Below are 26,995 nucleotides of genomic sequence, written 5' to 3' on the forward strand. Positions count from 1 at the left end.
CAAGTCAGCTTCCAGGTGAAGAAATACATCAGTGAGAAAATGGAATTGGTTTGTCCATCCTAGTGCAAGAAACAATGTTGTTATCTCCTTATTGGTGACTCCAAATGAGCATTGCTCTCTGTACAGGGAAGTTTACTGGAAGAAATAGAAAGAATTCAGTGGTTTAGGTGAGGTCAGGAATTTGTTGTAAAAAACCAAACAAGAACAACAACAAACTGGAGCAGGGAAGAAGGTTTGCTGACTTTTCTTCAGGGCTGTGGATTTGTCGAGCAATAGCATTTATCATGAATAAATTGTTGGCTGTGAATGCAATCTGACCACATACATGTTGATTTAAAGGAGCTGTTCCAGTGAAAACTCCATCCTTGGTCAAATGCTCTGTTGGGGATCACCCTAGGAGTTTGTACAGTTTGAATGGTGATGGTGAATTAATTCAGCATCTGTAATTTTGAGAATAAATAAGCCAAAAGGAGACATGCAAGCTTAATGATTCTATTCACACAGGCATGATACATTAAATAGTAATACGGAATACATTTTCTCACATCCCTGAATGCACAACAGCTGTCTGCTGTATCAAATATTTTTCCTTTAAGGAGTGGGTGGAAAGCAATTCATGAAGGCTGTGAAAACTGCATATGAGTGTGATTATTTTCAGGGAGTTGTGCTCAAGTGATTTGGTTTTTATATTCCTCTTAATTTTTTTATTATGTTCTGTATGTAATTCTTCATTTTCATGGTCACGTTGAAGCATGTGGAAGAACGCTGCCATCGCCATCTGGCAAGTAGCAATTCCCTGATAGCTCTGGTTGGTCGCTGACCATATTGATGTTGGTAGCTCAGCTGTCAGGGCAGTTACCATAAAGATTTACAGTTGTATTGTGTGTTCTGTCAGCGTCTGGAGTTCACCGATGACTTTGTGTGCAGAGGTTTACCTTCCTATTACTTGCACTACTCCATGACAGACTGAAGACTTCTCCAAGGGAAGGGTATTTATTTACTACAATGATACTTCTCTTGGTAGGAAATTCATTGATGAAAATATTTTTAGGAAAGCATCTACAGGAATACAGTCCTGATTGCTGGAGTCCTAGCTTGTGAAATCACCAGTAAAATTATTAGTGCTTATGATTGCTCCTGTATTTTTCTTCTATTCATCTGAATTGTTGCTCCCTACATAGTGAAGACCTTTTATTTTTAATGAAGTGAAAGAAAAGAGGGTGTAACAGAAACAAAAGGGGGTAGCATTTTAGCCTGCTACATAATGTACTGGAAAGGTACAGTCATGTCACAGAGGGGTTGGAAGTTTTTTATTTTTGTGTGATTTATATACTATGTTTGCTGTATTTGCACATGTGCAAGGAAAGAACCATATCTAGGAGTTGTAGCAGGAATGAGACTGGAAGCATTTTCTTTCTTGCAAATGGGAAACCATTGTACCTGTTTGAACCAGGTTTCAGACACTGGTTTCTTCAGATCTTTAAAAATGTTTACAATATATACTGCCTTGGGTTTGTTTTTTGTTTTTATTTTTAATGTTGACAGGATTAGTTTTTGTTTCATTTTCTGTGTATGGCTATGACAGAATAAGGATATGGAATGCATTTTTAAAAAACTCTTTGCAGTGAACAGGAATAATTTATAGGGAGTGGCAGAGCTGGAAGGATTCTAAGTAACACCTTGAGCATGGGGTTGGAGATCCTGAGAATAGGTGAAGGGCAGTATTGCATAGACCTAGAACATCATGCCTCAATGTTTTGAGTGTACAAGTTAGTTCCGGGTAGTGTTACATAATAAGGGGTTAAAAACTGAATACATTAAAGATTTCAAATCTCACAAATGTGGAAAAATATGTTCAGCACCCAGGAAACATTAGGTTAACTATATTTTGAATTTTACTGTAACAAAGGATGTGATAGTTACAGATCTTCCACAACAGTTTTAGTTGAGCAGAAGTACGTTCTGAAATTTCTGACTTGGCCAGCTCACTACAATTTTGTGTTCCCCGGCAATCTTCTTTAGGTCGGACTCACAGTGTATTTTGGTCAAAGCATATCTTCCCTGAAGCCTTGTGTGATAAATTGTCTGGCATAATTTCTGGAAAGTTCATTTATGTTCTGATCATATTTCTCTAAGTGCCTTGAAGTTTTTTGAGAGGACCGCTAAGGCAGGGAGGTGTAATGCAGACTGCTACAATGTGACTTCTGGCAATGAGCACGTTTACTCAGCATCTGCACGAGAAAGTGACATGTCATTGTGGAGCAAATAAAACATTTTGTGGTATTTTCTGTAACTGTAAACCCTGTGCCATGGATTATGTGGCTATATCATCCTCCACTCAAAACTTCTAGCTGCAAATAAAAGCCTATAGATGTAAACTTTAAAATCTGATTCAGATAGCAAATACAAAGTATTTGTATAAATGAAGAATCTATAATTATCTATATCTTAACAAAAATAAGTTATAATTTTAATCCAATTACACATCAACACAAATAATTGTTAGCATTATTACTTCCACGTTCTTTACATTTAGCCAGCTTTCTAATCAATGCTTATCAGGATTGCAGCTGTACTGACTGGTACTGAGTGCCACTACTGGTTAAAAGTAGCACTTCCAGAGAAACAGTATCTTCTCAGTAGGTATATAGGGGATCTTGTAATAAAAATATGTTAAAGAATGTTGCTCATGAAATGTATAATGATCTGTGTCAATGGGCACTTCCCTCTAAAGTGTAGTATTATTTATACTTCAAAGAGAAAAAGTACATACTTATATCCCTCAGGGGCACAGAGAATGGAAGTCATTGTGTTGGTATTTTAATACAAATTGCTTCCTGCATTTCTAAGTGGCAAATATATGAATATTCATAGAATCACGAGGCCAAATGATCATCCAGCACAAGGCACGTAAGGGAGAAAAATGGAGGAGCATCTCCCGAATCTCCAGTTAGTCTTTGCCTGCGGGTGGTAAGTTTGTTACCACATTCCCGTTCCTCCGGAAGATGTCACAGTCAGGACCTGGGTGGGAAGAGCTGATTTGAACGGGAAGGGTGTGTGGCTGGAAAGCCCTCGGTACAGCCTGCTGCTTTCCAGAGCTGGGGGCCTGCCAAGCAGCAGCCTGTGAGGGATGCGAGCTCCTCCACACAGCGTGCCCTTCCTCACTGCGCTTACCGGCTCCCTGGTGCCTTTTATGTTCTCCGGGATTTTAGTATCCTTTCTCATTGTCCTTGTGTTTCGTAAATACCCTTGCTCCAAAAGAATAATCTGCCAGTGGCTGCATAGATTATTGCTTTATAATTCTCACTTTCAGAGAGAATGGTAGCTGGCCCTGGGTAGCTGGGGTCAGAAAAGAGCAGGCCCAGGCCCAGGTGGTGGCAAGTCGGTGCCACCTGGGGGCTCTGCAGGCTCGAGAGACGGGCGTGCGACGGAGCACCGGCATCGCACCGGCCCCGCTGCGCTCGGTGTCGGGGAGAGCCGTGCGCCTGCCTTAGGCCGGTACGCTGCGGTGTGGGGTGGTTTACGGACACGAAATAAACTTCCCAGCAGGACAGGCTGGCAGGGCGGTTTTGTGAGAAGGAGAAGGAGCACAAAAGAGTGATTTGTCTGTAGCGGTGGCAGGACCCAAATGAGGGCGCAGGTTCTTTGCAAGCTGCTTCCCATTCCTGCACGGAAGCCGTTGGGCTGGTTCGCCTTTAGCATCACCTGTTTCAGAGAGCTGCTGAGTTTATTTGAATGTGTGTTCTTGTAGTAACAGCCATGTTCTTGTGCTTTGACACGTTACGGTTTTAATGGTATGTATTTAAGAGGAAGCTGCTAATGAATGCTTGAAGATTTATGTAATTTACATGCCATTTTATTTTGAGCAGTAAGACTGTGTATTGATATATTGAAAGTATTCAGGCGTATTTTAGGGTCTGTGAATGCAGGGTGAACGCGATAATGTCTTTTGGGGCACGTGCATTGCCGGCAGTGCTGCATGTCGAGGTTTGCTGTCGGTTTGGCTGAGTTGGGGAGCGCTGGGGAGGGGTCTGTTCCCGCGGGGTGCGCGTTTCCCTGAGCGGCCCGAGGAGACCCGCTTTTCCCCATCTGCTGGGGATTCCCGGCGCCGCGTCCGGGACCGAGGCGGGTGCCGGGGCGGCTCCCGGGGGTGTCCGTAGATCCCCGCCCGCCCCGTTCGGGAGCGGCGCGGCGCGACAAGGGTTAAGGCGGCGGCGCTCGGCGCGGAGGGATACGGAGCCGGAGCCGTGAACGTGGTGCTGAGGCTCTGTAAGCAAAAAAATGTCCGCCTGAGGGAACCCACAAGTTCCTTCCAGCGGGGGGGGAGCGCTCGGCTCGTCGCCTCCCACCCAGCCCGCGGCCCGCGCGCCGCCGCCGGCCCGGCCCTGGTCACCGGAGCGTACAGGGGCAGCGGGTAAGTGCAGGCGGCCGCGAGAAGTTGGGAGAGAGCGGCGGGGGAGGGAAGCGGCGGCCGGGCGCTCGCAGGGGCAGAGGCGGCGGCGAGGGGACGGGGCCGCGGGCGCGCGGGCGGGAGTGGGGCTACCCGGGGCGGCGAGGGGGAGACCGCGGGGGAGGCGGAGGCTCCTCTGGGGAACCCGAGGGGCGGCAGCCGGGGCCGGCCGCGCGGGTGGCGGGGCGGGCGTGCGGGGTCTCCGGGCCGCGGACCGCGGGAAGGAGCGCGTCCCCGCGGGCGGCGCTCGGCGTCTACCCGCGCTTATAAAGGACCGAGCGGCTCGGAAACTTGCCGGGGCGCGGGGCCGCGGCGGCTCCCCCGCGGCGCCCGCCGGCACAAGGGAAGGCGCGGGCCCCTCCCGTCCCCGCCGCCGCACGCGCATTCCAGCCCCCCCCCACCCGCCCGCCCGCTGGTGGCGCGCGCGCCCGGTCCCGCGTGTGCGCGTGCGGCGCGCGGGGGCGGCTCCCGGCCCGCCGCGGTCCCGAGCGCGGAGCGGCGGCCGCGGCCCCCGGTGGGTGGGTCGGGAGAGAGGGGGAGGGGGAGCCGGCACCGGGCGATAATGCCGGGGCAGGGATGGCTCTGCTGAGGCTCGTCCGGCCCCGCTCGTCAGCCCCATTGTTGCGGGGACAGTGAGTCACTTAATCTCTCGCTAATTCTCCGGACCTGGCCGGGCCGCGGCTGTTTATTTGCTTTCTCTTGCCTGGGGGGGACTTAATTCCTTGCGGCCGCCCTTCTGCGGCGTGACGGTGCCTTGCTTGAGGTTGGGGGAGAAGTGGAATGAGGGAGAGGAGGGAACCTGAGGAAACTTGAAGAGAGTTGGTTAGTTCGGGAAGCTGCTGCTGCCGATTCCCTCCGCCCGCCCGGCCGAGCGAGGCTCCCCCGGGAGTCTCCACCCCGCCCCAGGGGCGCAGGTACCGGAGGCCCCTCTTCGCCGGGGCCGGGTTCGCGCCGTGAAGTGCTGCCTGTGCCTCTCTCCCTGTGCCCTAGAAAGGTGATCGGAGGAGCAGAGGAAGATGAATTCCCAGCAGCAGAGGATGGCCGCTATAGGAACTGACAAGGAATTGAGCGACTTGCTGGACTTCAGCGCGGTAGGATATTCTCTGAGGTCTTCTCATGACTTCTCCGTGGTCGTGCGAGCTGAGGAGCAGGGGCAGCAGCGTGCAGGGCTTGGCTGGGTCTGCCTCAGCCAAGTTGGACACCTGAACTTTGATGTAATGTCTAGACTTCCAGATTTAATACTGTAATACCAGCTGGGTCAATTGGTTTAACTGGTTAAAATCAGGCTGACCCAGTGGTGGCATAATCTAATAATTAACATTGGTTAAGCTGGCGTGTGGCACTGGTACCTTGGCTCTTGGGTGTTTTTTTTTTCCTTATTTAAACAAAAGAAAAATTATTTCCCACAAAAAAGAAGTTAATAAGTGATGGTCTTGGCTAAGAAAATTGTAGGTATTTTCTGTGTGTTACTTTTACCATACCAAAAAGGCTCCTGATTTTTAAATATAATAGAAAACTACTGCATCTTAAATGCTGTCTTTGTGCAATGTCTTTATACTTGTAGATCAGTAAGAAATATAATTTGAGTAAAAAATGGTAAGTCGTGTAACTATTTGAAATAGTCACAGTAGTAGTAGGTGTCCTTTTAGTTTTAAGTTGTTTGTGTTCATGCCGAAATGAGGTTTTGGTCCTATTAAGGAGTACTTCAGCTTATTGGTTTTGTGTTTCCAAACACACATCTTGCATTGTTTTCAAGCAGAAATAGAAAAAAAAAAAACCTGTTTCCTTTTAACCTTTTTTCTGTTTCCATTAATAATTCAGCACAGATTTTCAAAGCCAATTAAAACATGTGTTTTTTTTCTTATTTTGCAGATGTTTTCCCCACCTGTAAATAGTGGAAAAACCAGACCAACTACACTAGGAAGCAGCCAGTTCAGTGGATCAGGTAGGATGCATCCGAGACACATAACGTTCATCTCACTGGGTCTTAATGTTTCAGTGTAGTCTCCATGTTCTGAGAGAATTGTAATCTTTCATTTGTGCATATTCTCATAAGATATTCAGATCAGTTAGAGATGTGCTGTTTTGGTCTTTATAGGGCATTTTGCTAACTTTAACCATGGTTTTCCTCTCTGTCTTAGACTTTTAACTGCAGTACTGTGAAGTGTTGAGTGTCTCTGGCTATACTGACATGGAAGTTGTAAATTTCTTGTATTAAAAATGAATGACTATGTTGTTTTTGTTTAAGAAAATCAAACCTAAATGTTCACTTGAAGAATTTCCTAGCCCCCCTGTATAAAGGGAGAAAACTTCTGTAAAATACCAAATAGTTAAATGCTCCTGACTCAAGGACATGCTGTTTTTAAATGCAGTGCTTAAGGAAACTGTGAGTTTAATACAATTTTCTAGTACTGTGTAGTTCTCAAACATTTGGCAACTAGAATTTTCTTGTGTTGAAACTTTATCCATGCATCTGGAAAGCAAGTAACTGTATCTTTACATGTTGGATGTGTTTTGTGGCTTCAGTGTATTATCACATTATCACAGGGTCCACCTCATTGCTGTGTCAGAGACCTTTATCTAGGACTGTAATAGGAAATAAGTGCAATTTTAAAACAGGTGCTTTGTGTCATTCTCTAAAGGGAATACTTACTACAAAAGAGAAACCAAAGTAAATTTTTGATAAAATTTTTTATGTAGGTTCATCTTGTTTGAATACAGTGAAATAATATTTTTGATCCTATGGATACAACAAAGTGATGTTTGTGTTTTAGTTAATGAAAATAAATGTTTAGAATGCCAGTAGAGAAGTGAAGTAGTGGCTTGAAGTTTTGCAGTGACATCCCCTGTTAACCTCTTGGGTTGTCAGGGCTGTTACTTTGGGAGTCCAAATGACACTGCATTTTAGTAACTCAAAGATTTTTGTTTTTAAAAGTATCTTAAAACTTATCCATTGAGTAATTTTTCAAATTTTCCAGAGACTGTCTCTCACATTTAATTTAATGAAACTATGTAGCAAATGTAATTGTTACATACTTGAAGGAGTCTTCAAGTTAGTTTTCTCCTGAAATAAACGACTGGCTTCCTCTTCCTCTTTGAAAGTACATCAGGTGTAAGTTAATGGCAATAGTAAGACAGCAAATCTGTCTTACAATGTAGTTAACATTTAAATTTTTAAAAATACAAATATTTAAGAGAGTTGTTTCCCTGAAGCTTGTTTTAAAAGACATTCAGGCACCTAAAATTTAATTGTGGGGAGCACAGCCTGAACACCTCATCCCGCTTTGTCCTTGCTTTTCCTGAATGAGTAGAATGATTTTCTGTTGAATAATAATATTTTCATTTTTACGTAAGGTCTTTGAGCACTGCTAAGTAATGTGGCATGTCCTATTTGTAGGTAATGCTTCCCTTTCTTCCCTTGGATGTTTTAGAAAAAGAGGAAATGCCAGAATAGATATTTCGTGAAGAGAAACAGTGTGACTCCTTGAATTTCCTTGCCAATATGGTGCATCCTCCTATAAATCCAATTCTCAGTACAGCACTGCAACTGTCAAACAGGCTACAACCTCAGCTGAGTTCCCCTTGGAATGCCAGTAGTATATATTTGTGGATTTTCATTAAAAACGTTTCTAGCTGTAGAAATGTACTGGACAGTGGATTCTATGCCCTAATTCTGGTGATGTTATGATCCAAGCCTTGACCTAGCATGATTACTCTACAGGAGTGGGAGGTGACAAATTTCTTTATTAGTTGTGTTCTGAGACATTTTTAAGTATTGTAGAAAAACTATGCCAAGATCAGTGATGAAGTACAGGCATTTAATTTCTAAGTACTTCGATTTAATTGTGGTCTTGCTATAATTTCAAGTGTTTTGTAACTTCTAGGACAAACAATACTTAAAAGCTTTTTTTTTTTTTTTAACTGACCAGAGATCACTTTTTACAGAGAAACATGGAAAGAGGAGGTATTTATTCCTTTGAGCTATCTAGGATTGAAAATCACACTGTGCACAGATTCCTAAAAAGTACTACTTTTTTTCTTTGGGTGTTGCTGCCTCTTACAGAGACTTTCAGTGGTTTTGATGGCAATTAGAGAAGTGAAGCTTGTTTTAATATCTTTCCCATTAAGCTCAGTTTTATTTTTGTGATATTTTTACAAGCATGCTAGAGGAAAAGTGCTTTCTTTTTCTTAGTTGAAGTAAGACTGTGTTCATTGTTTTTTATTTTAGAGCCCCCTCTTTCTCATTTAAACTTAAACATCTGCTAACACCTCCCCTCCCCCTCCAACCTGTCAGTGATTTGAGATTTGGCCTAATGGCCCCCATTAAGTAGGTGAAGATCAATGTATGTCTGCATGGCTCTTAAGACTCCATATTTCTGGGAAATCTGATTTAGAAGGAAGGAATGCTTCCTTGGTGCTTTTTCCTCCTCACCCACTGGTCCCTAGTTTAAAAGGACAAATTAGTTGCAGTTAAAGAATGGATAAGTTTTGTTTGTTTTTCAGGTGTGGTTTTGTGAAGTGTTGGAAATACTGGGGTGCATGTTATTAATCCTGATGTAACAAGCTTGATTTGCTATAACTCTGCAAGACTTGTGTTGATTATATTTTAGAAATATATGTGTAGTTGGGTTGCATGAATAAAACAGCTAATACAACTGATGTATAATTTGTAAGAAATTGCTGTTTTGGATTAACAGATGAACATTGTGTTTTGATTAAAAGATAGCTGGGGCAGGTTTGCTTTCTACAGGTAAATCAGTTATGAATGAAAGCTGCAGATAAAATAAGTGAACTAATCTGATATATTGTAGTATATTATGACAGTAAGTCATGTAAGCTGCTGATAAAGTCAAATAACTTGGTCAGACTGCTGGTGAAAATAAACATATTGGAAAAGGTAACTTGATCTGTAAGCCAGTGAGTTAAGCCACAAAATATTCCTTGTCATACCTGCTGTACTTAATTCTTGTTTGAAACAGAACTTGTGATTCTTTTGTACTCCAAAACCAACTTCTGAAGATGAAGCCATTTCTGTCTTAGAAACTTTAGTAGAAGGTGGCAAAGGTCAGAGATTTGTTCCGTTGGACTTTTGAATCAGATTTTTTTTTCTTCAGATTTTATGTAAAATCTAAGTCTTCTGTTGCTACTATGGCTAAAGGTGGTGTTTATGATTTACAGTAACATTTTGCTTGTTTTGTCTTTGTCGAAGCTACAACATAAATACCAATACAAACTCAGATGGTTACTGATTTTGCCCAACACCCTTTATTTATTGCATTAGTACATTTGTTACATTAGTAATTCCATTAACAACTAGTCACAATATGCACATGCCCACCATAGGCAGTAGTAGTGCAGTTTTCTTATGGTTTTTAGTAGATTTGATCACAATCTCAGTTTTTTCTGTAACTGATTTTTTTTAATCTCAGGTTTGGTACCCTAAAATAACTCCCTTTGGTGTTTGGTTTTTTTTTTTTTTCTTTTGCAAAGAAGAGTAACTCCGAGGCAGTATTTTTCTGTGGCCTACCATTTTCAATTTAGTACCTTTTTCAGTGTACTAATAGCATTATTTATTATTTTTGCACATGGCTGTACACATGCATCAGTGAGGTTTCAGTCAAAGAGATGAAAAGAGGGATAAGAGTTTAAATAAGAGGTACAGTTTAGGAGCTAAGTTGTCAAAATATGACACCTCTTGCCTGTAAGATTTTTCTGAAGTTCATGAGAACTAAGTATGCAAATTTGGGAGTGACCAGCTTTGGGCACAGGTCTTGTGTGTACCCAGACATTCCTAATACATGCAAAAACTTCTGAAGGTATCTGTTTGTATTGGTTTGGTCCCTTTTATACAAATTCAAAAGACTAGCTGCCCTTTCCACTTGTCTCTACGAATGTACTGAGTTAGTAAGGGGTGAACTGGATTGGGATAGGCTGCTAATGAGTGACTGGATGCAAAGACCATTTAAGTTGATAGCCTGCCATTAACCTGAGTGTCCCTAAATTAGGGCCGTGTGTCTTGAGAATGGACACAATGGCGATTCTTGAGCAGGTCTCTTAAGTTACCAAACAGCGTTTCCAAAATTAACAAAACCTGATTTTGTCAATCCTGTGAACTCTTATTTTCTTTTCAGTTTTCTTGTAAAAGAAACAAACACAAAAAAGAAAAAAATTGGCAGAGTTACCTGGAGGAGCAATGGTTTAGATACTCTGTTCATTGATCTGTTCAACTGCTGAAAAGTCCCTCTTATTTTGTCTTAAATGCTGGAAATCTGGAGTGGCCTGTTAAGCATTAGTGTATGCAGCAGTACAGCTTTTTTATTAAAAAAAAAATTAATATCTGGTTTGTCCTCTAGCTTCATTAAAGGTGAACCAGCAGACCTGGTAACCTGGTATTTCATCTTTGGTTTGAGGGGTGCTAAATTCTGTCCTCTTCTGAAGAGCCTTAGGAGAGTTGAAGAAGCTTGTGCTTCTTTTTTGTAGGAGTGAGCCATGGATTACTCTTCAAATGGGCCAGATGCAAGTGAGATGAAGATTTCAGTCTGCATCCCTCACCTGTTGCATTTAGAAAGCTGAGGGTGATGCAGAGCCAGTAAATTCATGACTGCAGTTTGCCTGTTGGCAGCCCCTGTCTCACTGCTGCTCTCGTTTCCTCCTTCCATTCCTTGCCTTTGGAAAGATAAATTACCAGGCATGCCATGAAAGGTCTTGAAGTATAGTGTATATTCCTGTGAGGTAACAGCTTCCATACTCCTGTTTAAGAAAGAGAAGGGAAAAAATGTCGGATAAGTAGAGGCAACTAACGACCCAGCTTGAAAGCAGTAAATTGCAAGGTATTTGTGGTCATATGGATATTGAGGTTTTGGGGAAAAAGGAAGGGTTACTAAAACAGCTCAGTATTCTGAATCTAGCTTAGTGAACAGGGAAATAGGTGTCAGTCCATTGTTCATTACTGTTGACTTTGATTCTGAAAGATGATGGTATGAACCTCATGACACTTGGTCAGAATTTCTTTGCTGTTTTCCAAATAGAAGATCTGAGAATTTTAATAGTGCTTGTCTGTCTTCTGTTTAGAGATACATTTGACACCATAGTAAGGGAAACTTGAGTTTTGCTGTGTTGGTGTGTAGAAAGCATTCTTTCAAAAAGTTAACCCTGCGTTTCCAGCAACTTTTTCCTTAGATGAGAGCAGCAGTGGTCACCCAAACCAGTGGTCACACCAAGCCAGTGTTACAGGCACAGCATGCAACCTCCAATCCCCATATAACTATTACTGGTTTGGGATGCAAGGAGGATCTTTGCAATGATTTCTGGATGGCTTCAGAAGATCTGGGATTGCAGTAGTGCCTTGTCTTCTCCTGATGTGGATCTAAGGATGGGGTGCCTTGCACCGTCAGCCTCCCCTCAGCCAGTAACTCTGTGTCCTGCCAAATTTTTCTGATCTCCTGTAAGTGATGAAGAATATTCAGAATCTTTGGACAGTGGTCTTAATGGCATGTGGCAGGAAGAGGATTTGAAATTTTGTATTTATCCAGACAGCAGATTTGATAGAAATGGAAATGTGAGGACTAAGGGTTTGAGTAAAGAGGAGGAAGAGCAGTATGAATGGGGTTCTTATGTATTTCTATGTCCTTTAATGTCAGCTGAGTTTGTAATCTCTCCCTGTAAAAGTTTAGTGTCTGCAGCTTTTGCTGAGTTTTAGCTTTTTTTGGGTTTATTTGTTTATGGTCTCTTTTTGATGTTTAGCAAAGGAATTTCATGTTAAAAGATTCTCATTCATACATGCTTGCCAAAGTTCCCCTTCCCCTCACTTCTTTCCAGCTGTCACACAAAGAGGATTTAACCCCTTAGTTGTTCTGCTCTCAAGTTGCTGTGACAGCTGTTTGTCTCAGGTAATTCTACTTTATCCATAGCTGAGCCTGCAGATACCATTATATGAGTTCCTGTTAATCTACCCTATACTCTGCCATTAACTCAGTAAACTATATTTTCCTGAAATTGCTAAAGGTATTGTGTAATTTTTTCAGGGCTGAACATTGTGTGTATTTATGAAGAGAAGGTTGTTTAAGGCAGTAATATAATACCATACCACTTAGTAAGAGTGAAGTTTGTGGAGACTGTTTTTAAAATCAAAGCTGCACATAAACTGAAATAGTTTGTTAGGCTTCTTGAACTGACCTCTCTTGACCATGGAGATGCAGTTCTGTTTGTTATTCTATTGTGGAAGGTTTATGTTTTCAGGGAAATAGTATTGAGCATTTTCAGATCCACATAAAATTTATTAAAGTACTCACGGAGCCAGATTTGATCTATGGGATATAATAAATAAGTCTTCTATCTAAAATTTGCTTCACAATAAATACTAATTTTCATACTTGAAAATTCAGTTTCAATAAATGACCTCATGAAATAAATTATCTTCTCTGAAAACCTTTTTTTTCAGGCATTATCTAGTTCAATGTGTTAGCACTTCCTCAGAAATATATAGCAAAACTTGATTGGTTTTGTACAATCTTCTGTGAGGAAGTCACTAGATTTTAAATAAGGAAATAAGCAAAGGCAGTATTTTCTTTTGCATGTGAATTATTTGGAGATTGTTATTGAATATGCATCATTAATTCTAAATAGTGTATTCACCTTTATCACTTTTGGCTATTAAACTTTATAGGAAAAGGCAGGAAAAAATTATCATTCTACTGATAGTTATTTTATATTTAATATCTGAGGGGTTTTTTCTGCATTATATTGTAATGGCCAGTCCTGCATTTTGTGGGGTTTATTTGCTTTTTGTTTGTTTTTAATTAATTTAAAAATATAGCGGTCCCCAGTTGTATTGTATACCTCAACCTGATGATTTGGAGGTACTTTGTGGTACTTGATGGACTTTTTAAATACTACAATGCATTATTTACTAGTGGTTGTAAGGGCAAAGTTGTTTGTTTCTTATTTTTTTCTATTATGACTCTAAGATGAGATAATGATAATTTTTTTTAATGTCTTGAATGAATGCCTTGTTTTTTCATCTGTAAAACAAAACTGTGTTTGTAAACACAACATTCAAAAACATAAAGGACGTACTTCTTTGGTGAAGATGTTAACTGAATACCAAGAATGATCAGAAAGAGTAGCTTTTGTTATATTTATAATATCTCACTGTTTTCAGAGGATAATCAGGCTAAAAAGTACCCAATCAATCTTCAGGACTTTGTTAGATTCCTGTATACTGGAAATGTGATTTCTTATTTTTTTAAGTAAAGGGCTGAAATGGTTTTAAAATGCATACGCTTCATGTTTTATCAGTGTAATGCAGAAAAATCTTGCTTGACCACACCAGAATAATTGTTGCTGGTGTGTTAAAGTAGTATTTGGAATGGGGGGGGTGAAAAAGACTTGACTAAAAAATGTTCACTTTGCAGCACTAATGAATGCTCTCTGTGAATGGTAGTAAAAACTTAGCATAAAACTAAGGAAAGTTTGTCTTGGACAGACAAGTTGTACATTTTCATATTAGGGCTATGGAAGTGCATTTAAAAGATGATCCAAAAGTGTACATTTTTATTATAGTAGCAATTTCTTGCTAAGTGGAATGTAAGTAGGTTTAATTTTTTTTTTTAATGTAGAGCTGACAATTTGCCTTTTTTTTTTTTCCTTTCCGGAAGTAACTTTTGTTTATTAAAGTGGATTTCTTGCTCCTGGTCTTCTGCAGAGATTGTCTATATTGTTTTTTTGTAAGCATGTGAGGTATTTGTTACACCATTCAAGTTTGCTCTGTTTTGGTAGCAGATTTTGTTGGGTTTCTTTCTGTGCCAGTTGTAGTTACAGAGCCGGCGGTGTCTCCGTGCCTTGATCACGTTGTTAATTGTGTGGACTTTAATAAGAAGTTGAACCATTTCTACTTTGCTCTTCATGAACAAAACTGTAGGACACATTTTGTGTTTAGCTTGTCTCTTTGCTCTTGCTGAAGCAGTGGTAACACAACAAAACTTACGTTAGGTTCGGCTGGAGTTTTATGCTGAAGTGTGCTCTGAGCCATATTTTGTGGAAGTTATATTTTAGATGGTGTATTCTTTTGCTCCTTTTTAAATATAAAGATGAGTATGCTGAGCTAATTGTTAGAAAAATGTACCTAGTTAATCAAAATCCAAATTTGGCTATTTCTAGTTGTGTACATTTTGCAGGTAAAATGCAAATAAATATCAGACCATAAATGTGCATGTTCTGTACGTTAAATTAAATTGAGTTTAAAACTTATTTTAATTCAGTATAAACAAAAAATCCAGAGGTATTTTTAGTCTTCTGTAGGAGAATGGAATTCACTGTGTGTATATTTCTTTTTTGTTTACTGAATGCAAGATACTATTGTCTTGGTTGTTATCCCAAGAGCGATTGTGGCTGCCCTATGAAATGATTAAATCAGACAGCTTTGCTTGTAGGACAAACATTTTTCATATTGTGGTGTTTCGACCATTTCCAATGTGACACCTATCCCGTTCCAGTTCTTTATGCAGCAACTTCATGAGTCATAATCCTTGCAAAAGAACACAGCTTAAAATAATCACTGATTGTTTCTTTGCAATTCTCTTCACTGCCCATTGCAGATAAATAAGAGCGGAAGCTACACTATCATTTAATCCTTCAGTGTTTGCTTTTGACGTGCAAAGTATTCTCTTGTAATAGAGAAGTAATCCATAAGGAGGGGAACTGCTCTTTCATCTTCCTGAATGCTAAATGAAGCCAAGGCTTTTATGAAGAGATGGTGATTTAATGAAGATGACCGAGTTTTTGAGTAATGAAAAGCTTTTGTGTATTTCTAAAAATGATGTCTGGTGCTTACTACTGTAGAGCTCAAATGGCTGTATTTTGTAGTGTGTCTTTGCAGGATTAATGCTTGAGATGCATAGATACAAGAGGATTGAATAGAATGGTAATGCAACATTTTTTTCCTTAGCTGGATTTTATAAAACAAATGCACATTTCTGCCAATTTGTGTATAAATGCATGTCATGTCTGGCATGTGTTCTCTGCTCTGTGCAGTACTTTTATTTTGGTAACCTTGAAAATATCTCTGATATCATATTCCCTTGCCAGAGGACTGTAATAAGCACACACAAAAAAAAGGAGCATAAACTTTCCCAATACTCCTTATGACAGGAACATCTGAATTAGATACTTGTGAGTATTTGTAAGATGTTGAATTTAAAAGCTCCTCAATTAAAAAACTCCCCCCAAAAATACCCAAACAAAATCAAAACAACACAAAAAAATACAAACCAAAAAACCCAATATGAAAGCCTAAAAATCCTCCCAAAAATGCAAACCCCAATAAAACACAAACTAAGTCCCCCATATTTCTTCCTCTTTCAGCTGTTAATTTTATTAGTTTATTTGCAATATTTTTTTAACAATCTGCAATATTACTACTTGCTAAGCACGTCGGAGAATACTGATACTTCAAAATATCAGTATTCAAAGGAAGAAGAGAGCAGCTCTAAAGAATGCAAGACCATATTTTCTCCAGCACATACACCCAACAGTCCTATCAGGCCTTCAGGGTGTAAGTGCTGTACAGTGCAACCAGAAGGAATCTTAAAAGGAGCTAAACTATTTTAGGCATTGTCAGAAACATTAAGAGTGCAGCCATGTTCTATGTGTACAGGAAAGATAGAGCTGATTATCTGGGGTGAATGAACTTAGGTGAGCAACAACAGGCAGGGTTTTGTCTGTTTATGCAGACAAAATGTATGCAACTATTACATTAAGTTTTGAAAAGGAATGTAATAAAAGTGCAGAAATGGGTAAATAACTTAAATTTCCTTCTGGTGGTTTTAAATGGCTTGAATTAGTGGCTGGTCCCTGTGTAGTAGTATACAAATGCTTACAAGGGTAAGAGTGATGTACGTGAGGTGTTTAAAACTCAGCATGTTTGGTGATTAAATGTCAAGATGTCAAGGGTGGTTTTGTGAATACATTTCTGGGTAGGAGGTGAAGCATTCTATGACATTGTTTGGGGTTTTTTGTAGAGTGATGTGGTATAACCAGAGTTTCTAGCCACATGTGTCTGTTATACTCATTAAACTTATTTTATTTCAAGATACTTGTTGAGTACTGAATAATAGTTTCAATAATTTGCTTCTTTGCTATGTACTAACCCTTCCCTTTTCCTTTGTCCTCATCCTGTTAGGGGAGCTTGGGACCAGAACAGGGCTAAAGGCCTGAATGCAATTTGTATTCTATGCTAATGATAATATACTTTTTGGCCTTTGAATAGTCTAAATTTGTTTAATAAGGTGAATGGTATTTTTTCTCCCAGAGGCACCAGTTTATAAGCAGGGAAGTTAAGTGAACTATCATAAACCCCCCCTGCTTTGTGCCTTGCATTCCTGCAAGTGCTAACTGGCATGTGTGTGACAGTGCCACTTGTGCTGCGGCGAGCACTCCGGCGGAGTTTGGCCATCTCTCATGAGTGTGTCACAGGTTGTCTCTGCCTTGGATCCTGCAGAACATGCTGTTGCCATAGCAATGAAAGTCCTTCTGAAGGCAGGATTCCTGGCAGAGCTCTTGCAGCTCCTGAAGTGCTTGGTGCATTGGTCTGAAAGTACCTTGTCAGTATTAGCACATGGCTGGAGGAAAAAGAGCGGGAAGCAGAGATGTCCTTGAAATACATTATTTGCTTCTTTGGTTGGTTGAACCCAGTGTTCATAAAGCTACAGCTTTTTCAAATCTGACTATGTGAACTTTTTGTGCATTAAACATATTTAGCTTGAATGCACTTAGAGATTGAATGGTTCTAGCAGCTAACCAGTGTTTATTGCCAAAGTAGCACTGTCTGAGTTTCCCACAGTACTTGTCTCTTTTTCTACCTGGAAGAAATATTTTTTGAAGATTTCCTCTGTAGTTTTGGATAGTGCAGAACAGCCTGCTTCATTCATTGTCCTTTCCTCATTCATGTTTTTGGTTTTTATAAGTAAAATGGTTGTCTTGCTACCATTTTATTTATAAATGGCACACTAATGGGGGAAAATTGCTTACAGAGGTGTAAAGTTCTGTATATTTGGAAAATATACCTTACATAAGATCTCTTTTTCAGGAAACTCGGCTATATCTTTGTATATAAATGCTTCTTCCTCAGACTGTAGTTACCAAATGTTAATTGTTTTCAAGCTAAGAAAAAGCTATGAATTTTTTTGTGTCACATCAGATAATAAAGATTTTGGTGGTTTTTTTGTATGAGGTTTTTCATTAGGATGAAACATGGGAAATCAGAGACAATTTTTAGAGCACAGACACTCTAGGCAGCCATAATATCCATTTCTACATGTGCTGTCAGGATGGAGTTGATTAATTTTTTGCTTATTTAAGAAGATAAAAAAATTTTAAATCTGAAGAATTGAGAAAAAAAAGTGGATTTTTTTGAAGTAAGGAGACAATGTGATTAACACTGTACAGTGTATTATTTTATGTGGACTGGGACTTCCATGTGTAAGTATTTATTTTTTACTGAAAAAGCCTCGAGATGAGTTCTGAAGTTATCTGTTTAGCTTGCTCCTTCCTTTACATCTGTTTATGTAACATAGTCTTTAGCTCTATCACTTTCTCTGAAATAGATAAAAGTGAGAATTCAGCAAACACTTCATTCTTCTTTTTTCTCCTTCCAAGTGAAATTAAGGAAGAATGAAATAATGAATACTTTATCTGTACTTGAAAACTTTCTGCCTGCTGCAGCAGATGTAAGCATGTGCCATACTAGAGATCCTTAGCTTGGGTCTTGTTTTTCAGTCCTGCCTGGCCTGGCCCCTTTGTCAGAGCAGAGAGCAGCTCCAGCTGGGCTTGGCCTTGGGAAGGTGCCTGAGCTGCTGCTCTGAGCAGTTCAGCCGGGACTTGGTGCTTACAGTTCTACCTGAGTTTGCACAGGCAGGCTGTGGTGTGAGGGCACCAGATACTGCACCAAGGAGAGGTCAGCACTGATCACAAGGAGAGTCTGAACCCAGAGAGTCAGGCTCTGCAAGGTGGCTGCTTGTTGTTGTTTTCCCCTTTTAAGCAAATTTAGTGCTGCCTCAGCAGAAGTGTGTCCTAAAGCTCTGCAGCTCTCCTTGGGAACGCACATAGCACTGACGACCCAAGTACCCTCTGACTGCTGTGCCAGTTGGTCTCAAGTCACGTTTGGGAATAAAAGATCTTTCACAGCTCCAACAACTGTTCTATTTATGTGTCCTTTTAGCCTTTGAGTCAGTACTGATTGAGTAGGCACTGTTTTTGGGATTGTGGCAGTAGGGTCACTGACATACATTGAGATAAGCTCATTGTGTTCTGAATGTGTAAGTGTGTATAAATACTGGCCTGATTTTGTCAGGCTTAACAAAGATAGCATTTTAAATGAGTTTAGTATGAGAAGATAGGTATTTATCTTTTAAAATTCTAATGCTGAAATAGTTTTATACTTGTATGACTAATCCTTAAATAAAAGGCACAGATCATTTAATTCATATAACAAGCTTCTATATTGAAATATTAAATGCTTTTCAACATTCTGTAGTTCTATAATCTATGCTATTGTTTTATTGGATCTGTTAATTATAGGAACATGGAAAATACATAATTATTGAAACGTGATTTTTTTTGTCTGAATGACACTTAATTTATATCTAAAAATTCAATAGGAATAACAAAGTCCTAGGAAATACTATTACTCACTTTCTACTTAGTGCTGTTATTTTTGTAAAATTGTAAAATTTTGTAAAAAGTTCAAGCAGGCTTTTTAGCTCGATTAAAAGCTTTTGTCAAGATTGTATCATTGCATAGTGAAGAGAAGATATTCTTGAGTTTTAAAGGATGTAACAAAGAGGCAAAATTTCTGTTCCTGTTTTGCTACATTGTTGAGGAACTGCCTTTCTTTTTTCCTTTTCTATTTTTTGATTTCCTGAGCTCTAAAATGAGGGCTGGTGTTTACACTGTAGAACAGACAAGAAGTGTTTTTGAACTTGCTCAGTTAATGTAAATGGTGGTCTTGGAATGGGTTAATATCAATAACCTCATATGACCTAAGCAGAGTTAAATTAGCTTGCACTGTTTTCAGTGTCAATATTCACTCCCTACTTTTGTATTCAGTTTGATCTCTCTGCTTGTTTAATTTAATCTTTTACTTATGTTGATCAATTTTTTTTTTCAATTCAGTTCTTGCTGTGTCTACTATACAGCTTCTTCAATGTAGACTCTGTTATTTAAAAATGTGGAAATGCAAATTTCAGTCTGGGGCTCATATCAGCATTACAGAAACTGTTTTAGCACACCTTCACAGATTACATATACGTCTCATTTCTGTAAATTTTATTTGAATCTTATCCAAATAAGAAAACACAGATACATACATTTGCCTAAATTTCTTCAAGGAAGAAAATTTCTGGTCTAAAAAGGTTTCCTGATACATAAACAGAAAACAGCCCTGTCCATAGCTATCCTTTGTATTTAATGGATTAAATTCACTCTGACAGCTGGATATATGTACCAGTGTCTAGCCTATGGCCATGATCTAATAATCATGGATATGGTAACAAGTCGTCTAAAAAGATTCAGTAATCAAGTGGGTTTTTTGACAAAACCTACTCTGACTGGAACAAGAGATGAGGCTGTGTTAAATGTGGCTGCATTTGCTACTGTATCTGGATTCTGAGTACTTAAATATCCTTTGTGCTGTTGTAGACAGAACCTATGCTCTAACAGCAGTGGAAAAGCTAATTGTGCTACAACAGTGTGTGTCTTAAAGTTAGGAAACAAATTTGATTTAACCTAATGATCATGAAGAACTTAGTTTCAAACCAATAATTTCTATTTCTCCTAAGTGCTTTTTAACTTGTTTGCTTCTTCTGCCATAAAAATGGTTGTGTATCATTAAATTGAGCCTTGTGAAATAGATGATTTTTATATCATAATTCTGGTATGTGAGGGTAAGTTTAAGAAGTGCTGATGAAAAAATACATGTCAAAGGGGAAGACTTCAAACACTACAGATATTTTAAAAACAAGTACTTCACATATTAACAGTGTACTTTGGTCTCAGTACCATTTGATTAGTGAAACCTATTTTGTAAATAAATACTATGTAAGAGAAAAACAGTTGGCCCTCAAACAATTCCTTGAAACTCAAAATTCAACTACCATGTTTTGCCAAACTAGTCTGTTGTGACTCTGGTTTTATATTTGGTTCTAGCTTTTTGGGGAAAAAAAGCTGCTTTATATCCTGTAAACCTCATGAAAATCAACCAGGCTGGGATAAAAGCAAGTGATCCAAATATTGTAGCTTTGTTATCCCTTCTTTTTATCGTAAATGGAATTTCTGATGTACCTAGTGGGAAAAATATTTTAGAAAACACTGAAACAGGAGAGAGTGCAAATGAATTAAATGTTGACTCGAATTTATAGATTACATTTCAGCAGCTTCTGAATGTGATACTTATTGTGAGTGTTTGGTGTGGGGTTTTTGTGTTTTAGTTTGATTTTTGGTGGGTTTTTTTGGGTGGGTTTGGGGATTTTTTGGGGGGGGGGTTTGTTTGCTTTTTTTTTGGTTTTTTTTTTTTTTTGTAGTTCATGTCTGGTTTCCCATCTCTTTGTAATTCAAGAAATTTGAGGTACTTATTTTTAAACTTCACAGCAGCTTTTATGACAAGTAGGATGTTTACACTGAAGTGAGTATTTAGGGAGACACAGAAAGCTGGGGAAATCAGGAAGCAGGGGTATTTTCTAGGGAAGCCCATAAGATTATCTGGTTGAAACTGTTAGTGTGGGAAGGTTATTTGCTTTGTGCCTGATGTGCAAGAAACTTTGGAGATTCTCATCTTTTCACCTCTTGCTAATGTGCAAATTGTACGTTTGATCCCTGACTGTTATTATTGTAGATGGGATTTTTTTCTCCAACTTGGTTTTGAAGAATATATGTCTTGAAGTGGTAGTGAAACAGAATATGAAGGCAACTTTCATGTTTATTTTGGTATGATTGTGTTATCTAAAAACTTAAAACAAATCTTAAGAGCATCAGCATTTGAAAAGAGGAGTGTCCACCTTTGAAGCAGGGAAATAAAGAACCACTGTGCTCTGGGTCCTTCATGCAGATGGCCACGTCCACCCCCATGTGATTACTTTTGTCCACAACCAGACTTTGTAAGTGGTTAAGGTAGTTGAGGATGTCTTTCTTCTGGACTTGATGAAAGTACTTCTTAATTTCTGAATTAATTATTTTAAAAACCAACTTTTAAATTCCAAGGCAAAAATAAAGAGGAGGTGTAAAAGAACTTCTGAGTTTTAGAGCAGTTTGGTAGTGGTGCTGCTCCTACTAGTAAGTGTTAGTGGCATTGATAGAACTTGGCTAATGTAATTACCATTGGGTAGCAAGGAAAACAGTAAACTTGCTTTACTTGGGGTAGATTTGAATTTGGATGGTCAGCTGAAGTTTATGAATTTTAAAATTTTATTTGGTGATTTTGCTTATCCAGGGCTTAGTTTCACCATATGGATAATACAGTTAGCTACTTCTAGGTGTGTGTGTGATTCCTTCAGGCATTTGTAAGGGATGAACCAAAGGAATGCCAGTCCTGAACACTGTACTCTGTGTTGTGGTTTCCAGTTCACAGACAAATACCCAGGGACAATTCACGAACTTTCTCTTTCATTACTGTTCCTGGTGATGTGATTTTTTTTTTTTTTTTATGGTGATGTCTTGATCAAGAAAAGAAAGTGGGCAGAGAAAAAGAAAGTGTGTAGACATAAATATTAAGAATAATGTCTGTGTTCTGGAGTGCAGTTTAATTCACTTTTACTGTAAGGATATTCTTCAAGAATCTCTCAAGACTGTCGTAATCACCTTTGAGTTTTAAATATTTTTCCTTTTAAAAATCACTTGTCTTAGTTTCTTCTCACACACATGTATTTCTGGAAATGTACAACTGAAAATGTGAGTTGGAGGCACAGCAGTGTCTGCAGTCACCCCTGAACCAGTGACAGATTTAGTTTTGAGACTTTGCATTCCCATGGGACTAGGAATAGGCTTTGGAGTTGTTTTTAGCCTGATTTTTTTCCTCTAAAACCTCATGATGGATTAAATTTGAATGCAGACAGATTAAAAAAAAAAGATAATTTTTGTTTCCAGCCCTTTTAGAAATGATCTTTGAAATATACAATGTATAGTACTAATTGGTGTGCATCTGGAATGATACTATGAAGAATTATATCATAATTTCTTCATAGGAAGTTTGATGAACTTATACAGATAAAATTTAGGACTACAGGGAGGGACTTAATTTCTCAGCAGTCTGATAACTTCTTTGGAAATACAGGCCACCATTATGATGAAATAGGAATTTGATACCTGTACCTCTTTTGTGAAGACTGTGCCTTTGGTGGTTTCCTCTATGCATTTTCTGTTTTCCCTTAACCAAAGCAAAGCTAACAACCAACTTAATGTAGAGCATTGCTTACACATGTGAAATTCTGTGGTGTGTTCTGTAGCAGCAGTAGTAATGAACATGGTGCTAATAATGCCAATAATGCAGGTTGGATTCCCATATGAACCATTCACTTAAGAGTCGGGTTTGATGATCCTTTTGGGTCTCTTCCAACTCAGAATATTCTGTGATTCTCTGAAACAGCACTAGAACTTGGATGTTCTACTTCTGTCAGCACTGGAATATCTGGCCATCTTTTTGAATTCTTTATTCTTGATTACTTCTTTCTTTGACCTTAAGGAATTGGTGGAATCTGTTCCGTTACGACTTGCTTTGTTAGTTTTCCCAGATTTTTGATAATTTTCATTTTTCTCAGTTCAGTTAAAGATGTAGCTTTCAATCAGTGAACATGTCAGTGATACTAGCTGTGTTGTAGTCAAGCACTTACATACCTGGTGTAGTTGGGGGAGTTATTTGAGTCCTGTATAGAGTGCAAAGGAAATATTGATACTTTAAAGTTCCTGCAACACTGAGTATTTTATATCTGATATAATAAAGTTGTGTCATTACCTTTATTATGACAGTATTTTGCTATTGAAATGTAGTTTGGATGCTGTCTTAATAATCCTGTGCTGTTGAAGTCACTTGCATGCTGGTAGTTTTTACTCCTCCCTTTGTATATAAATTCACACAGTCTCAGCCATTTTGGGACTATTGTTGTGAATTCTAGTTATCTCTGTGCTTTAACTTTTCCCTTTCAGGATTTCTGTAAAGGGTGTCAGAGAACAGAAGTTATTGGCATAATGGCTCCAATTGTGCAAATAAATCTTCTGTTGCTGTCCCACAGTGAACAAGCCTTTGCTTAAGTGGCCTGTCTGGTTTTCTTCCTGCCTGTGAGTGATAGGAGTCAAGCTGGCTGGGAGCCATTTGTGCATACAGCCAGCACTGCACATGTGCTGGGGTTTGGTTGTGGTTTATGTTCTACAGTGAAATTCATTCTGTGCTTACTGCCAGCCTGTGCTGGAGAGCAGACAGAGCCTCTTAGGATTTGTCTGTTTGGAAGCTAGGAGCTCAGCAAGGATGCTAAGGTCTTCTGGGCTATGCCAAGTTAGGTTCAGAAACTGTTATCTGCCTATCCATAACTCTGTTGTAACAGCTTGGGGCAATGCCAGCCATTTGGAAGTTGTCTCTGACCTTTTACTGTTTGTTAAGTAGTTATTCACTCCTTTACAAGACTATTTGTAGGGAAATAGAAGTCCAAAACAGGTGTGCTTTCATAGCCTGTAAAATCTCTGCTGGTTTTTGGATGTGAATGTGGCCTGATACTGGAAGTGCCTTGCATAGCAGAGAGCTGGCTCTGTGCTCAAAGTACTCTTCTCAATGTGCCTCTAACTTAGGACTTCATGCTGGAGCTCTGTTTTAGTATGACTGTTCAAGTATTTCTGTTCTGGATATGACACATTTTGGCCTTTTTGTAGTTGGCTTTTCTAATTTGACTTTCTCTTTGGGGATTTTGATGATTTGTCTTAGCACTTTCCTCTTGTTCTCCTTAGTATTAGAGTTAGACAAAGTAGTCCTAAGAAGGGTTGTATGCTCATTTGTTTCAAATAAAATTTGATGTTGCACATCCTTAAAAAATATTTCCTGTAATATGTGTCTGGAGCTGAGAATGGAAAACTTCTGAAGTAAATGTTGTGGTACCACAGGGTGCTCTGCAGTGAAGGAGGTGCCTTGGTAAGTGTAGGTATTGAAGCAGAAGCTGGCTGGATGTGCTGTGTCTCTGTGAACATCACTTCCCTTTCCTATTGCCAGTGCTGACAGTGGAGGTACTCACAGGTGGTCAGTTGCTTCATATTATTTAAAAGCAACTGTAACAACCCCTCCTATTGTCTTACACGTTTTCTGATTCAGCTGGGCATGTCTGGATGTCTGTTATTAATCCATATTCTTTAGGATGGCAAATTAAGAAGTTTGTCCTTTGGTTTTATATTGTGGCTTGCAACCAAGTTAGTTTTTAAGGAAAAAAATCCTCTCCCAAAAAGGACTTCTGCTTAAAACTCTGCTTTTATTATGAGGATTATTAGAAATAGACATGTGGCTGTAAGCTGTTATCTACTCAAAGGCTTGCATGTATTTTGATTCAAATAATTTTTCTTCCAGAATTAACTTCTCCTTGTAACAAACAAAAAAAAAAAATCTTTTAGGTGCTTCAGTTAACAGAAGGGATTTTTAAAAAAAAATATTTTTAGTAAATGATGGCAAGAATGGGTGACTGGCTTGTGTAAGAGTATCCTTATTTTAGTTCTTCCTCCTCAACACACTCTATGCATTGTGCATGCACAATGAGCTCCTGGTAACTCTTAGAAATAAAATGCAATTGATCTGTGTGTCTATGGTTTGAGATGTCATTTACAGAAATAAAGACCTTGACTGGTATTGACTTTACTGAGGTTTTGATTGGACAGACAATGAGGTATGAAGTAAAAGGATGTTGACTTCTAGGTTTTATACTTAAATATTTTGTCCCCTGGTCCTGGGAATGGCTCATGGTGACATACTAAAGAGCATGGTTTATTGAATGCATTGTACAATTATTTTAATGTAAATTTAGCTACTGAATCTAGTGAGGGTGAAAAGGTAAGCAGGATACTGGTAGAACAGTTTGGATGCTGTTAATCATTGCTGTTGACAAATCTGTTCAGGAAAATTTCTGTCATTTCTAGTCTAGGACTGTAGGAGTGTTTTCTGAAGGCACACAGATGATAGAAGAATAGCTGTGTCTGTGTGTGGTGGACATGGCATTAAGCATGCTCAAAACTGCCAAGGTGAGGAAACAAAACCAAGTTTGCCTGATGCTATTTGGTTCACTGTACTACTTGTTTCTGTGTACTGGCAGAGGGCAGATGTGATTGGAGTGCAGGGGTGATGGGTTTTGATTTCTTGACTATTTTTACTTAATGAATTAATGGTTATAGTTCTTGATACTTATTCAGTCTGACAGCTTGCTTTTCCCACAGAAGATCATAATATCCCTTTTTCTCTGCATTTGTGAAAGAAGCTGTTGTGTACTGAGTTAAGTGTACATATATTTTTACTGATTTCTTTAAGTTTGTTGGAAAAGTGATTTAAATTTTCCAACCATGTGCCATTACACATATATTATTTTGAGAAGTGAGATTAGAGGAAGGGCTAATATACTAGGTAAACTCAGTATTATCTGCCTTACAACTGCTTGTGGATCATAGAAACTGGAACACTACTACTCTAAAACTAGCTACTGTAACATGGCTGCTTTATAATCAGTGTGAAATTCTCAACCACATCAGAAATGTACCATTCTGTTGGTGTTTCAGACACTAAGCTTTGTCACAATACCTTCATTATGAGCTTAGGTTGGTCTTCCGGCTCCTATGGAGTCATCAGGCTTTACATTTCATTTATAGAAAATGCTTATGAGCACCTTTTACTGTACTGTAATCTTATTAAGCCAAGTTGCTGATGTTTTGCATTAGGTTTGTGCTTTGTATCCCTTCATGCTGAAGGATACAGTTGATCATAAATACAGCCTTGACTATTCCTTATTTAGCAAAAAAATATAGCTTTATAAGTCCTATGAATGTGTACTAAAAAAAGCAGTAGCTCTGCTTTGTTATTGCAGTTCTTTAGCATTTGGCACTAAATTCTATTTACTTTTGAGTCAAATATTTTGGGGAATGTTCAATTTTCCTCTAAAAACATTTAAATGTAATATCAGTGTGTGTTGTTCAGAGGTGCAAACCAAGTAGTTGAGTGATTTCCATTAGAATGCTTCTCACTTAAATCTGAGAGACTTCTCTGTAAATCCTTAACAGTTCTTGACATTGCTACCTCAAGGCTCAGAGCCAGCATGTGCAGACCCAGGGGAGCAGACCCAAGCACCAATCCCAGACTGCTCCCTCCAGGAGCATTTTGCTCAAATCCTTAGGGAAATGTTGACCTTCTCTTTCTCAAAAAAGTGGCACCTGCTGGCTAAGCAGGACGGGCTTCGAGGGAATTTGGAGGAGGATGATTTGGACTTGGTAGGCTGTGAGACAAAACTTGGGTCAGGGCTAAAGAAGTACTTGGCTTGAGGAATGGAT

At 39.2% G+C, this 26,995-nt stretch overlaps 1 protein-coding gene across 8 annotated transcripts in view; it reads left to right on the forward strand.

Moving 5' to 3' along the window:
* The first annotated feature begins 4,274 nt into the window (after positions 1-4,274).
* TCF12 (transcription factor 12) overlaps positions 4,275-26,995 on the forward strand; it is a 161,245-nt gene continuing 138,524 nt past the window's right edge. For 7 of the 8 annotated variants that reach the window (XM_054642447.2, XM_054642452.2, XM_054642451.2 and 4 more), the window contains exons 1-3: positions 4,275-4,414; positions 5,441-5,541; positions 6,323-6,395. In XM_054642447.2, coding sequence (XP_054498422.1) covers positions 5,467-5,541; positions 6,323-6,395 — 148 coding nt within the window. In that variant the 5' untranslated portion in view covers positions 4,275-4,414; positions 5,441-5,466. Of the gene's footprint in view, positions 4,415-4,949; positions 5,083-5,440; positions 5,542-6,322; positions 6,396-26,995 lie in introns of those variants that run through there. The other variant, XM_054642448.2, reaches the window with a different exon arrangement.

Source organism: Agelaius phoeniceus, chromosome 13 (genome assembly GCF_051311805.1).
Source record: "Agelaius phoeniceus isolate bAgePho1 chromosome 13, bAgePho1.hap1, whole genome shotgun sequence".
NCBI lineage: Eukaryota > Metazoa > Chordata > Aves > Passeriformes > Icteridae > Agelaius > Agelaius phoeniceus.